This window comes from Pleuronectes platessa, chromosome 6 (assembly GCF_947347685.1).
Source record: "Pleuronectes platessa chromosome 6, fPlePla1.1, whole genome shotgun sequence".
Classification (NCBI taxonomy): Eukaryota; Metazoa; Chordata; class Actinopteri; order Pleuronectiformes; family Pleuronectidae; genus Pleuronectes; species Pleuronectes platessa.
Genome location: NC_070631.1, coordinates 14,597,016 through 14,616,656, shown reverse-complemented (window position 1 = coordinate 14,616,656; position 19,641 = coordinate 14,597,016). Strand labels below are relative to the sequence as shown.

General features: G+C 45.1%; 1 protein-coding gene across 2 annotated transcripts in view; it reads right to left on the bottom strand.

Moving 5' to 3' along the window:
* rerea (arginine-glutamic acid dipeptide (RE) repeats a) overlaps nucleotides 1–19,641 on the bottom strand; it is a 123,241-nt gene that overhangs the window by 53,817 nt on the left and 49,783 nt on the right. For both annotated transcript variants that reach the window (XM_053424549.1, XM_053424550.1), the window contains exons 3-4: nucleotides 17,171–17,681; nucleotides 9,685–9,755 (exon numbers count right to left, since the gene is read on the bottom strand). In XM_053424549.1, the coding sequence (XP_053280524.1) occupies nucleotides 9,685–9,755; nucleotides 17,171–17,537 (438 nt within the window). In that variant the 5' untranslated portion in view covers nucleotides 17,538–17,681. The remainder of the gene's footprint in view (nucleotides 1–9,684; nucleotides 9,756–17,170; nucleotides 17,682–19,641) is intronic.

The window sequence follows — 19,641 nt, the reverse complement described above, 5'->3', positions numbered from 1 at the left end:
AATGGCGAGTGCTGCAAAATAGCAAGAGGGGATGGAGAATTTGGAGGTTTAGACTAGATGTGTTTTTGGTAAGCACAACAAAAGGATTCAGGGACACACAGTGTGGAATAATAAAGTGTGCAATGTGTTGTGTGTCAATGCCCGTCAAAAGAAAGAAGCACAAACACCTATGTGCAGAATAAATGAAGTCTGTGTGCACATGTGTAGTGAAGCGTCTCCATGCCCTTGCAGCTGTGGTTCCCTTAGTCCATGTGATCCATTGGCGGTGACAGACAGGCAAACACAATTTAGGCTCGCCCATCAAAGCACATGCAACACCAGTCACAGCCAGTGCGGGCGGAAATGTGACGCACCGAATGGAAAACACACAATCATCCTTCTGTGTCCTGTTTGAATTTGTCATTAATTTAAAACCCTGAAAAACCAGATTGTCCTGCCCTGCTACTCCTTTTCCATGTAACTTATGTTTGCATAAACTACCAAACACAATCTTCTTTCTGTGCTATAGAGAATGTGACTGTGCTCAGTCAAACTCTGGGGATACTGGTGCATATTATGGTTCAGAGGATTTTACTAAATCTACTAAAACCCCTCATTTTAATGCAGAGGTTTGAGTTGAGTGCCCTTCAAGGTTTTTATTGGTTTGTTATGGAGGAGATCCAGAGTCTGAATCACGATGACATGATTGGGTGCTTGATTTTGGGGTTTCTAGGTATTAAAGAGGGTTTTCTTGTTCACATACACTGACGGAGTCCAGACAGTTGTTGCAGGGAAATGGCATATGAAAGATCTTAAATAGTGATATTCCCCTTTTTGTGATCAAAGCGCGAGCATGTGTGAGCCAGTTGTGTTGCATTACATCAACAAGTATTCAGAGATGGAGGGTAGATAAAGTTAGCAATGACTCGCGCTGTAACACATGCACAGAATGTCAGAGGGTATGTATGAGATTGCGGCGCTGCTGCAGGGGGAGCTGCTTGAGATCAGGCCGCCTGTGGTGATGTTGCTGTTTTTTTAAGGGCTGAATGAGGCAGGTTCAGAGGTACAAAATGTAGACATTCCAAAGACCTCACAGCAATCCCTGAAATGTGCTCCTCTTACGACTTCTTTCTCTCATTGTCCCTGACTGATGCCTTTGCCCTTCATACCTCTCTCCTTCCCCCTTTTCTCCCTTGACCAGCGAGCGTTAATTTGCACCATGTGTTCTTCAATGGACAAAGGGAGAAAAAGAGTGGGAAAAAGTAGGGCCCTAGTGAAAACGTGTGAACCCGATACCACTGTAAATCTGCACTTGCAAAGCGTTACCCTCTCCCCCTCCTCCCCCCGCCTCTCCTGTTCTCTCTCATTCTTTTTTTATTGGCATGTCACACATTGGACAAGCTGGAAATTACACTGAGCTGAGAACCAGTGGTGAAGCACGCCAGATAGCCACTTAAGCTAGGAGAGAGCGCGCAGGGAGGGGGGTTGGGGGATAGGGGGGGCAGGATGGGAGGAGTGGAAATGTAAAGTGGGCGAGGACGAGGAGGTGGGGTAAAATTAGCTGTCCATTTTCAGAACAGAGGCCAATCCAATTAAAGCTTGACCAATCCACGCATAAGTGTTTAGTGTCTGGTTACTACAGTCAGCACTGGGTGGCCGAGCAAAGCCAAGAGATTCTCCTCTGAACATAATACTCCCTGGAGGTACCAAGAGATGTTACCAGCCACGTGTAAATTGGAGGGGGAAAAAAACACATTTCGATGTAATCTACTGTGGAAAACATCTAACCCCACAGAACATGATACACTATTAATATTACCCTGCTTCAAAGGACCCATCTCCCTCTTATTTAGCGCCCTGCCCCCTATGGAGGAGTTGAACATTTTCAATGGGACCTGGTCAGGTAATTAAACAGGCCCCGTTACTATTGCCATATACATCGACTAGCTTTGGATTCCTATATGTTTTGACATCAAATCTACCTGTCTTTTTTGTCATCTTTGCCACATTTCTTTTCCCACCTGCTCATCAAAGTCGGTGGCAGGGAAGATAACACTGTCTGTTTGCTCTTCTGCTTTTAAGATAAAGGTAGTGCTCCATGGCGCAGTGAATTTGTTTCAGATGTTGGTGAAGACATCAGAGGAGACATTTTCACTTGTGATGTGCCAGGGGAAAAAAGGGACAGTGTCTGAGGCACCACTGAATATTTCAACAACTCAGCAACAAGGGGTAGAATTAGCACTTTGGATATATATGCAAGGCCCGAATGTCATCTGTCGCTGGAAAATGACAGGACAAATTTTCATGCAGCTGCGTGCTAGAGATTTAGCCAAGCCGGTGAAAGTAAACTCGATTAATGAAACTCCAAGGGGGAAGAGTGGGCAAAGGGGCCTCTCTGCTGAATAATTTAGTAGTGGTGCGTCAAAGAGGAGGCTATTGATTGAGCTTAAAGAGCCTTTTGAAAATGCTATGGGCGCTTGCCTGGCCCTTTAGCCTGCCCAACCCCCACTGTCCAGATACTCCATCTAAAAACACATACAAACCCCATTTTGATTTCAGTCCCTCTCTACCTCCCTCCCTGTATGTCTGTCTGTCTTCTATACGGGAGAAAGATAATCCTATTGGCTGAACAACTAGTTTCCATAGCAGCATTTAGCTAATGCACAGGGAGGGCAGTGAGGGTGAGAGAATAAAGTGTTATCTGTCCAAAAAGATGAAAAGAGGGGAATGTGAGAGCGGAGAAGCGGGGCGCCAAGGAGAGGGCTGGCTTGGTTTTATACCCACAAGGAGAGCTGAATACAGCCTCCTGCACTCACTGTCTGAACTGTGTTGTTATCTCAACCTTGCCATTTGTATTGCTTTATTTATTCATCGCAGCGCTCATGTGGACAATCAATCTAACCTGCCTCCCCGAAGAGAGACCGAGTTCTGTCTAAGAGATGCGTGCCTGTCTCCATCTGATTTGAGAAACGCGGTAAGCTTGCAAACTCACCAGAGTCTGACAAGCATTTGTCAGTCTTGCAGATTAAGAACATGCTTGCATAGAAACAGCAGCTGCTGCAGCTAGTGACCCTACACCTCGGCTTAATGACCTAATGTTTTTACAAAGAGCAGCATTGATGGCTTCACCAATGAAATTTCAAGTGTGTAGAGACAGAGAGGGAGGGAATGGGAGGGACGGGAAAGGCAGGATTGGTGGGGTGAATGCCTCACGGTGGAGCATTAATCAAAACGGTTATAATAGGGAAAGTCACCTGATACTGCCAAGGCAGCAGTAAAAAATCCCTTGCTCACAGGGTTTAGTCACAGCCAACTGTGAGGGAGAGAAGAGGAGGGGGCTATTTGTCAAATAAAGGCAGGTAATCTGAGCAGAATTAATTTGTTCAAATCAAAAAATGTGTTTCCCTTCATGTGTTAACCTGCTCCAGCCCACCACAGCTAAGAGGTATATTGTCAGCAACCATTTCTGGTCCGTTTTCCTTTTGGAGGTAAGTGACAATGAATGGCCATTCAGTGTTTAGTAGGTGTTGTGCTGTGGCTCTATTGCTTTAAGGCTACAACTCAATGGGGAACATTACAAGCAGAATGCTTCAATCAAACAGCTTGCAGCCGGCTCGGCTGGCCAGCCCTGTCTATAGACGCCTAGATGCCCTTGTCAAAGCTGCTTCCTCACAGAGAGCTCAGAGACAAGCAGACACTTAAGACAGCTCCACACAAAATGGTGAAAGGCTGCACCTCCACATGTTTATGCCTGTGAAATGTACCAGCTCGCTTACAGCAGCTGAGTGAACCCTGGTATGAAAGGAAGAGCTGAGCAGCATGCATGCACACACGCACAGGCTCGCGCACGCACGCACGCACGCACGCACACACACACACACACAGACAAAATTGCCCCTAATGACTGTAGCGCCCCTCTCTCAGGAGATGGCAGCGGCTGCTGCTCCACTCGATAAATATTAACAAGAAGTGCGACTGATGGCAGTGCTCACTGATCCATAATTGCATTTCAAAATGTTCGAAGGGGAGCAGGGAGGAGGGTGGTCGCACAGTGAGAAACAGGGAGATAAAAAGAGGGAACTCAGTCTTCTAGGCAGTGACAAGAGACAAGTGATGCCTGTCTAGTCAACCTCTTACAGCCATCTCAATATCAGCATAACACAGATGAGAGACTTTCTGGTGAAGGAAACGCACAGGTTGTTCATTACAGTCTGGCTTGACTCACAGCTGCACGCCTCACAGCCACTTTGACAGTGCAGCTTTACATAAAAGGGAGAAATCTGGGGAGGGATCAGATGAGGAAGAGCGAACCCGGCTTTCTGATGCCAAATTGTACATGAATGGATATTTTTGCATAGATCTGAATATGGGCAGCCAAGCTAACTGCAAACTGATTCTCATTGTTACGCTAATTGTCAACACTTTGGATTCCATTAGCACTATACTCAAGATCCACAGAAAACCCTAGTAACTAAGCATTCATATTTATGCACATATATTTGCATCTTTATCAAACATTTTTTTATTATGGGCTTTAAAAAGGTGACATTTTCCAGGGCTGTACGATAAGCACAAGCGAAAACCATCAAAAAACAGTTGCTTAAGAAACAATTAACATTTAGTGTGTTTGTGTTTGTTTGTGTAGTGGATGTGTACACAAATTGTAGGAAAGCTAGGCTGTCATATCTGTCCAACACAAGCAAACCATTGTACCTGACAGTGGATGTCACCCGATTACACACAGAGAGATGAGGCCATATATTAATTAAAAAAAAAAAATACTTTGATATTTTGTGTATCATTAAAATATAAAATCAAATTCATTCTCGGTATTCTGTCCTAGAACGAAAAATTAAGGAAATTATGAATTGCCTTATTTTTTATCATTCTTGTTCAAGCTATCTGGTAATTCAATGTTTTGGCTTTCTATTAATTGTAAGGAGATTTATAATGAGACTATCATTTCATATATTTTTACTCAAATGATTTTTAAGTTTAGCTAAGTAAACATGTCTCGTCAACATCTGGGCATTGCGAATGCTATTAATTCAGTCGTCAGGAAAATACAACAATCTGTAAATTTGAAGGAAACAAAACAAAATTGACAGATAAATATAGAGCTGACAAAAAGACTTTGAAAGATAATTCAATATTGCTGCTTTACTTGACAGCTCCTGGTTAAGAGAGGGCAAACTCCCAGCTGGCTGGAATACAGCAGAAATATGAACGACCAAGACCTGATGTTTTTGTTTCCAAGCATCAGTTCAATCAACTCAGTGTTCTTTGCTGATTACGCATGCGGCGATCATGCAAAGCGATCATGCAAAGCCACATGAACAAATCTTGCATGCAAAAGGCAAAGTCACGTACTAATCAATAACAGTTGAGGTTTCATAAACACGTCATTTTCCTTTACAGGCGCACCTATTGTTTCAACATCTCTTTAATTAGATTGACACGCATCAATTACGTCTAAGAACAAACATACACGCTCATTGTGCATGCATGTGTCATTTGATAGCGTTGGAAGCCTGAACAAACACTCCATCGCAGACTGTTTTCACTGGATGCACAACGTATCACAGACTTGCTTGCACACATCTCACAATGCAAACAGAGCAAGTTCAACCTTGAGAGGGCCATTACATTATACTGTGTTATTAAACTGATGCCAAGATGAGGGGTGCTAAATGAAAACCAGTGAGCACAGTTCACACAATATACTGGTTATATGACAAAGAAAATCCCCTCGTTCTTTTAAGCTCATCAGGTCTGCAACATATGAGCTGGACTACTGGCAAGATAATTGCATCGTACATGGCATCTAATTAAATGTCCATAAGCAGGGAAATCCAGGACTAGGGGTGTATGTGTGTATGTGTGTATGTGTGTAAGATTAACAGCAAGAGTGTGGGTGTGTCATACTGGGCTCCACAATCCCTCGTTCCCGGAGGGAGAAACACTGCAATCACTCCATTAGCGAAAGGGGGAGGGAGAGAAAAAGCAAGGGAGGGATGTGGGGAAGGAAGGGATGGAGGAAGAAACACAGCTGACTTGGCCAATAACAGCAAATGAGGTTAGATACAAGCATAGAGGGAGGTGGTGGTGGTGGTAAGGGGGGGGGGGGGGGGCAATGAGCGTTGAGGACATGGACACAATGATCAGAACACGGGATGGGAGGAGGGAGGTGGGTGAATGACAGCGGATAAAGAGGAGAGGGGATGAGGGAGGAGTGAAGTGTGGAAACAGACAGATGAGGGAGGGAGAAGGAGAGAAATGGAGACGGAGGAGAAAATCACGGTGAGAAGAGCAGAATGGATCGGTGAAGTCAGGGTCAATGGGAAGATATGACTGCAGGTTGTTCAGTGGCTTATTGTCTTAGGTTGTCCTCACACCAGCAAGGAACAGGTAGAGGTCTGTGTGTGTGTGTGTGTGTGTGAGCATATGTTGTTAATATGAACACAGTAGGTCTACAAAATGGATGATCAGAATATAAGTTACATGACCAGAACCTATAAGGCAAACACACATACGCGCACAAGAACACACACGTCTACGACACGATCACTGCAATACTCTCATCAAATATAGATTGTTAACACATTACAAAGTCGTGGCACTGGATGTAAACTGAGACTAGCCCTTGTGGGAAAACAAGGCCCTTAACTGACCTAACTAATCACATAAGAGGGAATAGCAGACAGGTTTATTTTAGAATACACCTAAATGCATGTCTTAGTATATAATATATTAAATTTATTGTTAATTTCACTGAAAGTGATATTAACGATATTTTGTTGTTGTGACATCTTTTCTAATGATGTCACCATGGCCATGTAAGAGAAGTACTGATTTAATAAAGCATTTAGACGTCTTTATTTCACCTCTCATTTGCTAACAACTAAAATGGCCTCCTACTGGTCACCCCTGTATCTGGGCAGACATTTTAGGAGGAAGGCGGGAGACTGAAATCTGTGCTGGATCAATAAGTCACAGAGGTTACAGTGGGCCCCACAGCTGCAACTGTTGAGGAAATAAACTAAAGAAAACGATTTTCTCCCAAGTCTAGAATTACCCCAATAATACCGCAAAGGTGATTTAATTTGCATGTGCTATTAAACATGCAAAATAATCACACAAACAAACAATCAGCCCAACACAGAGAAGAGACACACAGTGAAGCACAGCCGTACAGAGGCAGAGCGGCCGGCTTCATACCTTGTTCTTCCCACCGCACGAAAGATTGATGGCTGCATTCAGGATTTCTACACACCACTAATTGGATTCACAGGTCATTAGATAAAGTACAGAGTGAGACTGTTACAGTCTAAAGATTGAGGGAGGAGAGCGAGACAGGGGAAAAGAGAAGGGTGTGAGAGGGGCAATATTGATAAGGTTGTTTGGTTTAGGACCTATGAAATTTCCTCCCCCTCTGCTGTTTCCACAGCCCTGCTCCCCCACACAAGGAGGAGGGGGGGTGATCGATAATTTGCGCGGGGGAAGAAAAAGCGGGGGTTCAGACACAGATGCAGGGAGAGATGAGAGGATAGGAAATAAAGAGAATGACTTGATGTCTAATGCGTTGTTCACTAACATGGACCTCAAGTTGCCTGCTGCCTGTCCTTTACAATATAGTGCGGCAGAAGAGGCAAATGCAATTACGCCAACCACTATGTTCAACAAAAGAGCAGAATGAGTGGATGAATATTTTCTTTCTCCCAGTGGCACAAGTGTGTGTCCCAGTTTTGAGTGCTGGGTGACGGAGTACATTTGAGGCTGGCCGACTAGATGGAAGTTTACATCAACATGTGCTATTACAACCTAATACAGCTATCATTCTGAGAGAGGATTCTGCCCTTCTCTAGGAAATAGAGATTACAGTGCCAATCTTTTGTGATTTGTAGCCTGGCGACAAAGTGGGCTCATTGAAAAACAGTGTACTTGTTTGGAGAGCCAGCGGGACTTGTTGTTTTAACATAGGACGACAAGGGTACAGCCTGCTCAAACACATACAGTCATGCAGATGGCTGTTCATTAATTACAGATGGATGGGGGGAGGGAGAAACAGAGAGCGAGAGACGGAGAGAGAGAGAGAGAAAGAGAAAAAGAGAGATAGAGGTCAGCTAATAGAGCCAGAATTCTCCCTCTCCCTCCCAGGACAATTACCTCGGCCTGCTCCAGACCTCTTCTGGCGCTCTTAATCAAGGTGCAGGTGCGTGGGTTTTTGTGAGCGTGTGTGTGTGTGCGCATGTGTGAGCTCGGGGGGGTTCCTGCCGGCCTCAGCACTCTCCAAACGCAATCCGATTAAAGCCTGGCTGCTGTGAGGCTGGCTTGTCCTCCCCTCTGCAGGGCTCATCTTAAAAACCTTTCTTCACACACTCTAAAGTATTCACACATGATCAATATCTTGATCTCACACGTCTACACACAGACATGTACATACAAACGATATTCCACTTTTTCAAAAACGTGGTGTGTGGCCTCTGAGCTGACCTCCCATCATCACCCTGGCTGTCGGCAGGCATTACCAGGGCCCCCTGGGGCCTGGCCGCCCCTTACCGAGCCCTCTGCACTATATGCTTAGACAACCAATCTGTTAAAGGACGAGCAATGTTCGTTTCAGCAAGCTTAGATGCCTCCTCGTTCGGCACCATAGACCCATCTATCATACTCCAGTAGGCTTTATCCATTAGAGGGTAGTCACATGAGCTGCACCTAAATGTGTTCAACTCAAAGATAACTCACATACAAGGGACCAATTAAAAACATTCACCTTTGGTTGCATTATTAATTTCAAACTGGTAAATTTCCTCAGCCAACAAAAACATTTGCTTGAGTAGAATGACCTCCTACATAGCTTAACACAAAGTACGATGAGAGAGCACTCCCAGATTATATATATTACTTGAAAGAAATATTCTGCATGGTTTGCATGCAGCTGTGATAATTTCAGGATTTCTAAAATCAGGCTGTGTGTCATTAGAGCCGACAACTGAGAAGGAACAAAAGCACATATCTTAAACCATTTTACAACCTTTTCAACAGCACGGATAAAGGTGTAGCTGTTGGGTGAACTAAGATAATTCACAGAGACTGGACAGTCAACGCGAGGGAGGGAGAGAGAGAGCTCTCCCAACCCTAAGCACCACCTCACTAAACCGATTGAGCCTGATGAATCAGCCGTCCTCAGTAGCAAATTAAAAACAAATTTCTTTCTTTCTTCAGCAGAAGAGGCAATTTGGCCACAGTAGGTTGTGAAAAAAAAAATCAATTGAAAACTGGTGAAAATCTCCTTCATTAAATCAATTAAGTGCATCAACAAACATCTATGTTTCTATTACAACCATTATTACACTGCCAGTAGATCACAAAGGTGGTTAATATTCAAGCCTGATTCTCAGAGGCGTTAGTATTTTTCCAAATAAATCAGTTAAAACACTGAACTCTATTAAAATCCTATTTCACTATGATTTGATTTCAATTCTCATCAGACGGTTACAGCGTATAAATGTGTAACTCAGCACCTGCATCACCTAATTGTGCAGCCGCCATCGCAGCTCAGATTTCATCTGGCCTCGCTCCGCACTAGGGAACCAGTCATTTGTTTTTCAGCATGAGACACAGTGTGGGTGGGTGCTAAACCTCGGGCCATTATGAGGACACGGGGACATGAAACAGGACAGACACTAATGAAAATGTACTCACCAGCTTGAAATCCTGAATGCTACAAATGAAGTAGGGTGTGTTGGGCCGCCGACTCTCAATGTACACACAATCTGCAAATGAGAAGAGGGGAGGGCAAAAAAAATTGTGTGAGTTTAAAAGGAAGATGTGCACTCTTTCATGTTTTTCTGCAGACAGACTCAGAAATACATTATCTTGTGAGCTGTTACCTCTGCTGAAAAGATATTTTTCTCCTTGAGTCAAATTCAATTGGAATGCGAGTAATAGGATTAAGGACTTTTGGAACGCTACAAGGTTGCCTTTCCAAAGCAAACATTACGCCCAAGGGGAATTATGTTATTGTTCCACTCCTTTTGTACAGCAGTGAGCAATACTAGCTTTAACCCCAACCCACCCTGCAGTCATCACTGTAACCCCTTTCTATGAAAATGACAACTTCTGTCATTGCACCTATACATATAAATATCCAGTTAGCTTTTGGCTAGCTAAGCAGGAAAACAAGGATTTCTCATTCACGTTTTAGCATGTTGCCAAATGACATAACCCCTCTCGAGTGCTAAAAGCAATCCCTCTCATAATGTGTGTTAGGAAGGTGGCCCAGCCGACTGTGCTGTTTAATTGAATGTGACTCGTGGTATGGCCAGGTCATGAACTCTCATCTCCTTAACAAAAACATTCACACTGCAGAGGACAAAAAAACACACAACCACTTCTGTCAAGGAGAGGAGGAGGAGGAGGAGGAGGTGGATAATGGGGACTAAGCCCAGTACAGCACTTTCAAGACACAGCCAAGGGTTAGAATTATTACAGAAGAGATCTGAATTTGCAAAAGTCAAATTAGCATAATAGTCTCCTATTCACCTTGGCTCTTAGTTGAAACACAAAACAGAGATTGTGATCAAACTGAGCAAATATATTCTGGGGTTTAAATAAAAAACAGCTTGCAATTGTTCAAAAGGCAAAACAATGAAAAAGCCAGAGATTCTTCATCGATTGAAAAAGAGATCACACACATTGAAACTGGACATTCTATTCAGTTGGAATCAGCTACAAGCCATTTTAATATGCGAAGGGCTGGTTTTGACTTTGGTTTGGTGCGACAGAGCGTAGTGCTCGTACCAACGTTCATACATACACAAGGGTGTGGAAATGGGAAGCTCCACTATAATAATAATAATAATACATTTTATTTGGAGGCGCCATCAAGTCACCCAATGTCACCTTACAATACAATAGTACAGGATAAAGCTATCTCATAGCTCTGCCAGGTTTGATTCTAAAGAACAAAGGCCACCACAGGTAGGATTTACACTGACAACACAGTCTGCTGCTGCTCACTCCCCCAAAACACACGGTGCGCCATTCTGTACAGAAGGATTAAGCCACACTTTCCCTAACAAAAAGACGAGCGGCTAGGTTTTATTCAGCGACCGACAGTGCCATCATCTGTTATTTATTTGTTTGTGTCAACAGAGTTATCGATCTGGCTGTGGTTTATCTTACCGCGTGCAGAGGAAAAGAGGGGTGGCAAGGATATTAAATGGCTCTGACACCCAAGATACCATTTGTAGAGGGGCTGGTGTCTATGAGTGCATCTGTGACATCATGGGCTTTGTTTTTTGAGAGGCTCTGTGTATGTGTGTGTAACCCCAGGGTGGGCTTGTTATCTGCTGTGGGCTGAATGAGCTGTTGTAAGGAAAGGAGAGGGAGGGAGGGAGGCGGGGGTTTATCACCCTCACTGGCTCTGAGTGACGCATTATATCTCTCTCACTACTGCCCTCTTCTCGCTTTTCCCCCTCTCTCCTCTACGCCATCCCTGGAAGTCATTTACAAGATAAAATGAATGAAAATATCCATCAACGCTATTGTGTGATCTGTGAGCGACATAATGTGTGTGTGTGTGTGTGTGTGTGTGTGTGTGTGTGTGTGTGTGTGTGTGTGTGTGTGTGTGTGTGTGTGCGTTGAGAGAGACAGAGAGAAGCGGGTAGAGGCGGAGGAGGGAGCAGCGAGGGAGGGAGTGGGGGGAGGGCAGAGAACAAAAGAGACTAATCTGACAGAGATGACATTTTTTTGGAGGAGTCAAATTGGGGGAATTAGGGTTCGGTGTCCCTTCACCTCGGCGGCACATTCATTTAGAGAGGCGAGATCTCCGTGTGCACACCCAGAGAACATCAACAGGCGTAAAGAACAGACGGGGAGAGAGAAAAAGATACATGGTGGGGAGAAGGAAAAAAAAAAACCAAGAGACAGGGATCTAGTTTAATCATTCACAGCCAGCGAAGCAAGTCTATTCTTCGAACGTCAAAGGCACATTTTGAATTCATCCAGGGCACTAAAAAGTCTACTCCCTCAAGGGTATTTCTCTGAATGAGACTACAACACAAGTCTCAGTGAATGTGAAAGTTAAACCAAGTTAACGTTACAGTTTCTGCTGTTTGAACGAAAAAAAAGGGGGCGGCAGAGCTCCTGGAGGGAGGTGGGTGGGCGGGGGGGGGGGACTTGTCGAAGCATGGCCACACAGTTCCTCCAGGGTCTGCTTGGCTTGTTAAACATTCCTGCCGTTTTGTGCATTTGGAAGTGGGTCTCCTCGCTCAAGTGGAGAAGTGGAAAGGGGAGGGACAAGGGGGTTTAGCCATAGCGGGGGTCTGAGTGGGGGATGGGTTTTTTGGGGGGTTGACGTGTGCGTTAGCTCGATGGGTGTAGCCTTCGGTGCAGCAGGGCCTTTGTAGACGAGTGTTCTCACTCCCTCAGCAGCCATAACTTTAACTTCTAACTTGGCTCAACCCCACTGCTGACCGCCATGCCACCCAGAGAGATAGAGAGCAGGAGAAAGTTCAATACTTCGACACGGGGAGATAATCATGTAGCTCCTGAGTGCACTTTCTCAAACCCGAGCACTTCACTGAAAGCTGATCCTCGCGGTCATTCTTTCTCCAATTACATTGTCACTACCGACTTCAAGCAACAGCATATTCATTGCTATAACCTCACAGCACACACAACACTACAGCAATTTCTCAGCTATAGCTCATTGTTCAGCCAGCTATGCTCGTGTGACTGCCAAGCATGTCTAATCTAAAACACACCTATCCTCAGCAGAAGAGCGTGTCCTGCTCTCCTTGTCTCAAGCAAATAAGATGCTGTTTAATTTGCTGCAGCATTCCAGCAGAAAGGAGGGGGGAGTTGTGAGGTGATATCTGCTTAGCTTTGTTTTCCGAGACAAGCTACAGTGGAAAAGTCTCACTGTGAACACAGTCATATATGCTGGTGTTTAGTAAACAGTGATGGGGGAAGGGCTGTGCTGTGGGATGAAACCGTCTAAACGCAGCAAGGATATGAACATGTTTTTTAGAAACAAGACAGACTTCTTAAATCAAGAGGAGTGTTTGTTTCAGCCACGATTGCAGGTGGTATTATCCATGAGGCAGGACGCACCTGCATTGTTACAAGTAGTGCTCGGCTCAAACTGCACACGGTGCAGAGCATAGCGCGGCTTCAGAAGAGCCACCCCCCTCGAGTGCACTGATCCTAAAATTAAATACGACAAGGAATGCAATAATGGAACCACAGGGGTGTGAGGGGACTGCAAGGCCAAGACGACAGAAATCTTGAGAAGAGGGCGACTGGTGTTATTACTGACCACAGCAGCTCTGTGGAGGAGACCTGCTGATGACCAAGCCTGCCTTGTGCCATTTCCTGCTGGGCCGATCCCAGTGGGGTGGTTTAACAGGCAGTCAAGGCCCGGAGGCACACTGACACTTGATTCGTCTCCAACTTTCCTTCCTCTCTCCTCATCCACCAGCCCCAACATATCTTTTTTCTTCTGGGTGGAACAGCAGAGGGAAATACCTGGCAAGCGATACCATCGGCTCTCTACAATAGGGCAGGCCTACAGCTGACTGAGCTCCTAAGGGAGAACAGAGGCTCTTTGACAACACCACCCCCTCCTCCTCTCCTTTCCCTCTCGGCTAGCCCACGCTTTCTCATTTAGCAGTCGGCAGGTGGTTGGATTTCACTAAAAAGCCCTTTTCCCAGAGTCTCTAGCGTATGGAGAGATGGGAGAGCAGTGAGGGCTTTTTAAAAATAGATCTGTTCAGTTAGCAACAGGCTACAGATTCCCACTGTTGTGTTTCAATATGAGAGGACTCCGAGGGCTTGCCCCTCGTGTTAGCTTGACTGGAAACAGCAAACCAATCGACACCAAGCCTTTGTTGCAGAGGGGATGCGCAATGCTAATCCAGCTCTAGCCTACGGTGTCTTGGCTCTGTAATAACCAACCCAACACTCACTGAACCACACTGCACTGGCTTCTCAAGAGGATCCATACCGAAAAACAGAACTCAGATGTGTTGTGTTCCCATGAAGTATCATTTACTTTGCTATGTATTAAATCTCTATCTATAAAAGACGTTCAATTGCCCAGAAATCACCAATAGTGAAACTTAAAAGAATTATCATTCAGTTTACTTTAAACGTTCATGTAATTTTTAACATTGGTCTATGGGAGTAACTACAAAGGGCCAGTTAAGTGAGTCAGCTGAGTCTCAGGAAAATTCAACCGACCAATTAAGTTTACAAAACTGCACCGTTAGAAATTTTAACTGTACTGAAGCTATTTTGGTTGCACATGCTGGCCAAACATCTAATTAAGACATTTTCGGTTGGTTTTTAATGTAATTTATCACTCATCTGTGAAAAATAAGAAATTAGTGCAAGTCTTGTCTGATAGTGGGTTGCCATGTTGTGTGGAATACACTCAGGTACAAGGGCAGAAGGAGTCTGGGAGGGGCAGCTGGTTTTCATTAGCACTCTACATTTTAAACAGACCAGCCAGGCGGTCACTTAGGAAGGGAAGGAGACATGCTATGGCTGCCAGCCACCTGCAGTGCCGAGCTGCTGCAGTGGAAAGCAACGTGGATGGATCTCTCTCTTTCTCAGCGCGTGTGTGTGTGTTGCAGTCTCTAATGCCTTGTACATAGTGTTCATGTATGTGTTACGGTGGTAAGAGCACAAAGACTGGTTATTAGTAATGTGTGAGTTTACAAGTGAGTGGTCTCCATGCCTTAAGGGGGCCTCCTACTGAACCCCCTGTAGCAATATGTAGAATCTATCATTTTTGGGGGTGTGTGTGTGTACATGCATTTATGTTTGTGTAGGCTCTGGAGGTTTCTGGCTGGGCCTGGGGATGTGGTGAGAGCTCAGCCACAGGGTACAGATCTATTTGGCATGTCTGCTTCTTGCACTGCGTCAGTCTGTTCAACCTAGCAGCCGACCATACAAATGGCCCGGTGTACAGTCCCCTGGCCAACAGTACAGACACAGACACACTCCTTCATCCTTTTTAAAGAGCAGCAGAGCCAGAGTTAGCTGCAGGCCCACCTATTGGCCAATTGCAGTCCTCCTTCTACCTTTCCCCACCAATCGATATGCACTAAGCTTCCTGAACCCATCTTCGAGGGATATAAAGGTTAAGCATAGAGATTGGTGTGTGGCTGGAGATTGGGAGCATGCAGACAGTTACTATTGTAAATTACTTATTTTTTATGTGATGACATGAGCCTGTATGTTACTAAAGCTTCCTGGGACATAAGCAATCAACACAGTATTCTGTTTCACTATTTGTTATGGTTCCTCTATCATTTTCCGTCACAACTTCTTCCCTCTCCCCATGTCTGGGGCGGTTTAAATCCCTCACCGAGGGTGGTCAGTTTTACATATTGTGTGTCACTAGACGGCTATAAAGGGATTTAACATTTAGTAAAGCATAATCCATGAAAGGCTTTGTGTCTGCCTAAGCTGCACACATCAAATCTGATTGCAAGATGGTTGCTACCAATGAACAAGCGGGAGAAGGAAAAACATGCTCTGCACACACACACACACACAGCTTATCACTTGAACAATAAACAGAAGACACAGTAGGAGGTCTGTCGCTGAGGTGGAGGATCTTCCACTTTGACAATAGGAGGTAAATTACAAACTAGCATACCAGTGCTCTAGTCCTGGCTCATCCTACTCTAAACCGATCTAACAGCTCTGGTATACACAGTGGGAGCAGGCTGTGACACTCGGGCCACTCTAGACCTGTCAAACTAATTGAAGGAGAAGACAGGAAACATAAATATTCCCCATCAATCAGACACTGCTCTGCCGTTTGCTCGAATGCGGAAATATAAATATTCTGCAGAGCTAATCCACTGAGACAGTCGACTTTGTTTATATGCCTTTTGAATGTTTCATTGATATGACTGACTGCTTCCGATGTTTTTACCTCTCTCCCTCTCCAGCCCCCCCCCCCCCCCCCCCCCTGTCTCTGCATGATTGACTATGAGACAAAGCGGCGGTGCTCTCTCTCTATTAAACATGAAATGTGGAGTCTTCAATGGAGTCCGTTGCAGAGCATTACACGGACAGAAATGGAGAGTGCGTAACAACAAGGCTTTGGATCAGAGTCACTGCTTGCTGGAGGACCTCCACTGATACCAGCGCAGAGATAATTCAGCCAACTTGATAACGCGCCTAGACAGAGAACATGTCGTGGGGGTGTCTAGCTATTTCACTGCACCTACTTTAGTTTGTCTGTTTAGTATATGAGGGGAATAAAAGAGGGCTGAGTGTTTGTGTGGATGCGTGTGTGTGAATCGAGATGGGGGAGACGAAAACCTAACCTAACACGCTAGCTGTAATTTCCGCTCTTCCCGTTAAATATCCAAACAATGTGCCCCCCCTCTCATTTTCCATCTGACCTTTTGCTAGCTGCTACATAAATGAAAAGACGTGGCGGCGATGATTTAGTTGCAAGGCGCAGAGCACTGTTAAGCGGGAGAGGGAGAGAAAGTGAGATAGAGAGCAGACTATATACACAACCAGTGAGCCCGGCTTCCTACCGTTGACATTCCCCTCTGTAATACAGCCAATTTCTAAACAGTAGGTGATAGACGGGCCATGTTTACAGCGTCAGAAAAAGTTGGTTCTCTTTTTAGCTTCATTCAACAAATGTAATAAAGACGTTGTACCGTGGCTCAAACACGTCACGGAAAACCAGAGTAACTTTTGGCCCCAGCATAGATAGCATGCGTTTAGTGAGTCAATCGCACTAGGAATGAAAAGCATTATCACAGCTGTCGTCACTATCCCGTCATCTAGAGAATGACGACTTTGACATTTATTGACACAGCCCAAGACAAAACAAAGAGTGGGTCAACATTGTATTTGATTGTATGATGCATTGGCCTACAGCTTGAGATAATACTGCTGGTAGAGTTGCTACTTTGGATAATATGCCCTCCTTTAGCAGCTTATTGCACTCCACCATTGAGCAACAATCATTTGTCTTCTCATTTCTAAAAGAAGCTTATTGAAAACTAAGTGGAAGGGAAAGAATGGAGTGAATGTGATGTTTATAAGTTGGGACTACAATTAAACTACAATCCAAACATAGACTTTCCCTGCAGTGAGTGTAGTTTCACCTGCTGACAAATTTAGATCAGGTATGATTCTGTCTTACCTCCAGATCTGTAAACAACATCGTCTTCTGTGATGAAGGATGTTATTTCCCCGTTCTCTGTACGCTCGTAACGTGACTTCTTTTTGGGCGTCTTCTTCTTGCCCTTTTTGCCGGCATCCTCGGCTGTGCCGCTGCCTCCGCCCGTGCTGCCATTGTCGTTGTCCTCATCTTCGCTGTGATCGCTCTCTGCATAGTTCTTGGCCCCACCCTCCAGCGTACAGCTGCGTCGGGGCCTGGAGCTCTCACTTTCACGGTCTCCCCGGTCCCCGTCCAGTCGGCGGGACTTGCCTGACTCTCTCTTGTCCCGGTCCCTGTCTCTGTCTCTGTCCCGCTCTTTCTCCCTCTCCTTCTCTTTGTCGGCCGTCATGATCCGCCACGTGCCTTCCTCAGTCCTCTCACGGCTGGGCCTCCGTGAAAGGTAGACTGTGAGCCTGGGCTTCAGTCTTCTGAATTTACCAATCAAATCCAGGGAAAATTTGGCCACACCAACAACCCCAGTGTTTCAGGAAAGCTGTGGATAAAAGAAAAAGGAGAATTAGCATAAGTCTGTGTCAATAAAAATTGTCCTCTCTGTAAAGAAACTACATTAAGTAAAAAAGGATTATGCTGGAGGAGACTTTTTGTGGGTGAGAAATACAAGATAAGTTCCACGAGATCAGGCAGCTGCGCTGACTCCGCTCAACATCACAGCAATTGTTGGCACTCCCCTCCACAACCATGTATACCCTGGAGAGCACTGAATAGCTTTATCAAAGAACAGAACCTTCCAGTTTCCTACTCACACATTTCCCATACTTTTAGAAAGGCGGTAAAACAGAGCTATTAATGAGGAAAAAATGGAATGTGAGAAAAGTAGAAATAGAACTGCTACATGTACAGTGTACAATGAAACACAATATCCTAAAAGGAAGTTTTAACTAAACATAAAGAGGTAGTGCTAGATTGAACCTGTTGAATTCCTCAGAGATAATGTGTCAACCGGATTTATCAGCACAAGACACTGCTTGTCGTTTACAGTGTGATGGGAAGAGACCCAGCACAAAGCTCAATAACGGCGGTAACTGGCTAGCTTCTGTGCAAACCATTTGTGATGACACCAGGCTCCGTTTTACTCATCTGTGTGTGTGTGTCTGTGTGTGGTTATGTATGTGTACTCTGGCTTACTGGACTGCACCCAGCCCTAGCCCTCTGCCCTGGCTGACAGTCACCACTGTGTTAATGTGAAATGACAGCTCTGGAGGGGAGAACACAGAAATCCACTGGGTAAGGAAAGAAGGGGAAGAGAAGCTGAGCCAGTCATTTGCTGTTCCCGGTCCACTGCCATTTTCAGCTATCGCCGTTCACTCAGAATAGCTCAGCTACCACTCACTCATGCCATAATGAAATCCTCCATAAACAGTGAAGTGGGCAAAGCTGAAGCAGCCCGCTGTGTGCTCTACGCTGCCCCTTCACACTGTGCCTACAAAGGACATGTCTCATTTGCTGCCACTGTTTGCCCCCCCCTGACCCCACCGCAACAAATTAAGTAGAAATAGTTATTTCAGCCCTGCAGAGGGATCAGACCAGGCAATCAGCCTACACGTTACTGTGGTCGTGATAGCTGGGTGGAAGCAAAAGGGATAGAGAGAGATCCAGGTAGAGAGTCTGAGGTTAAGAATAGAAGAGGAAGGTGGAAGAAAAGCTTTTGACACACACACACACACACACACACACACAATGAAGCACGTTTGACAAAGGCGCTCCTCAGCAGCGGGTGCTGTCATCTCGTGAGCAGACACCAACTGACAGGGCAGCTGCTCTTGTCGTCGGCTTCAACACAAACACCGGGCCTGATTAAACCGCAGCCTCGTCACAGCCCCATTAATCACCTAATGATGAGTTACCACGGAGACCACTGGGCTGCCAGCGGATGCACACAAGAACACATTAGCGCAGAGAGAGGGCTGAAGAGAGCTCTCACACGCATGTGCACCCACCCACCCATGATACACGCCTATATTGGGGTGGCAAAATACAGACTACCCTCCACTCAGCATCGTGTATTAGAAGTGTGAGGAGCATAACAACATTAATGAAGGTACCATTTGATAGCACAGCTCTAATCCGGGGGGGGGGGGGGGGTAGAATCTGTGTATGAGCTAAGCACCTCTTCTCTCCTCTAATCAGGAACATAAGCCTCTTCCACTGAAACCAAGGAGGACTCTGAACTGTTGAAAATGGAGGTCTGGCCCATTCTTTGATGTTGTAGGCGGCTACCAGCCTCCATAAGTACCTTTACAATCTAGGTGTTATTAGTCTACATCTGGATACACTTAACATAACTGCCTCAGTCCAAATTTAGATTTTCCAAATACCCTGCTGAGGTTAACATAACTGTATTTACTAACCCCAAAAACAACCCAAAAAGTTATCCAGATAGACATGTTTGATTGTGTTAACATTAGTCAATTAACAATATGTTCAGGCGTCTA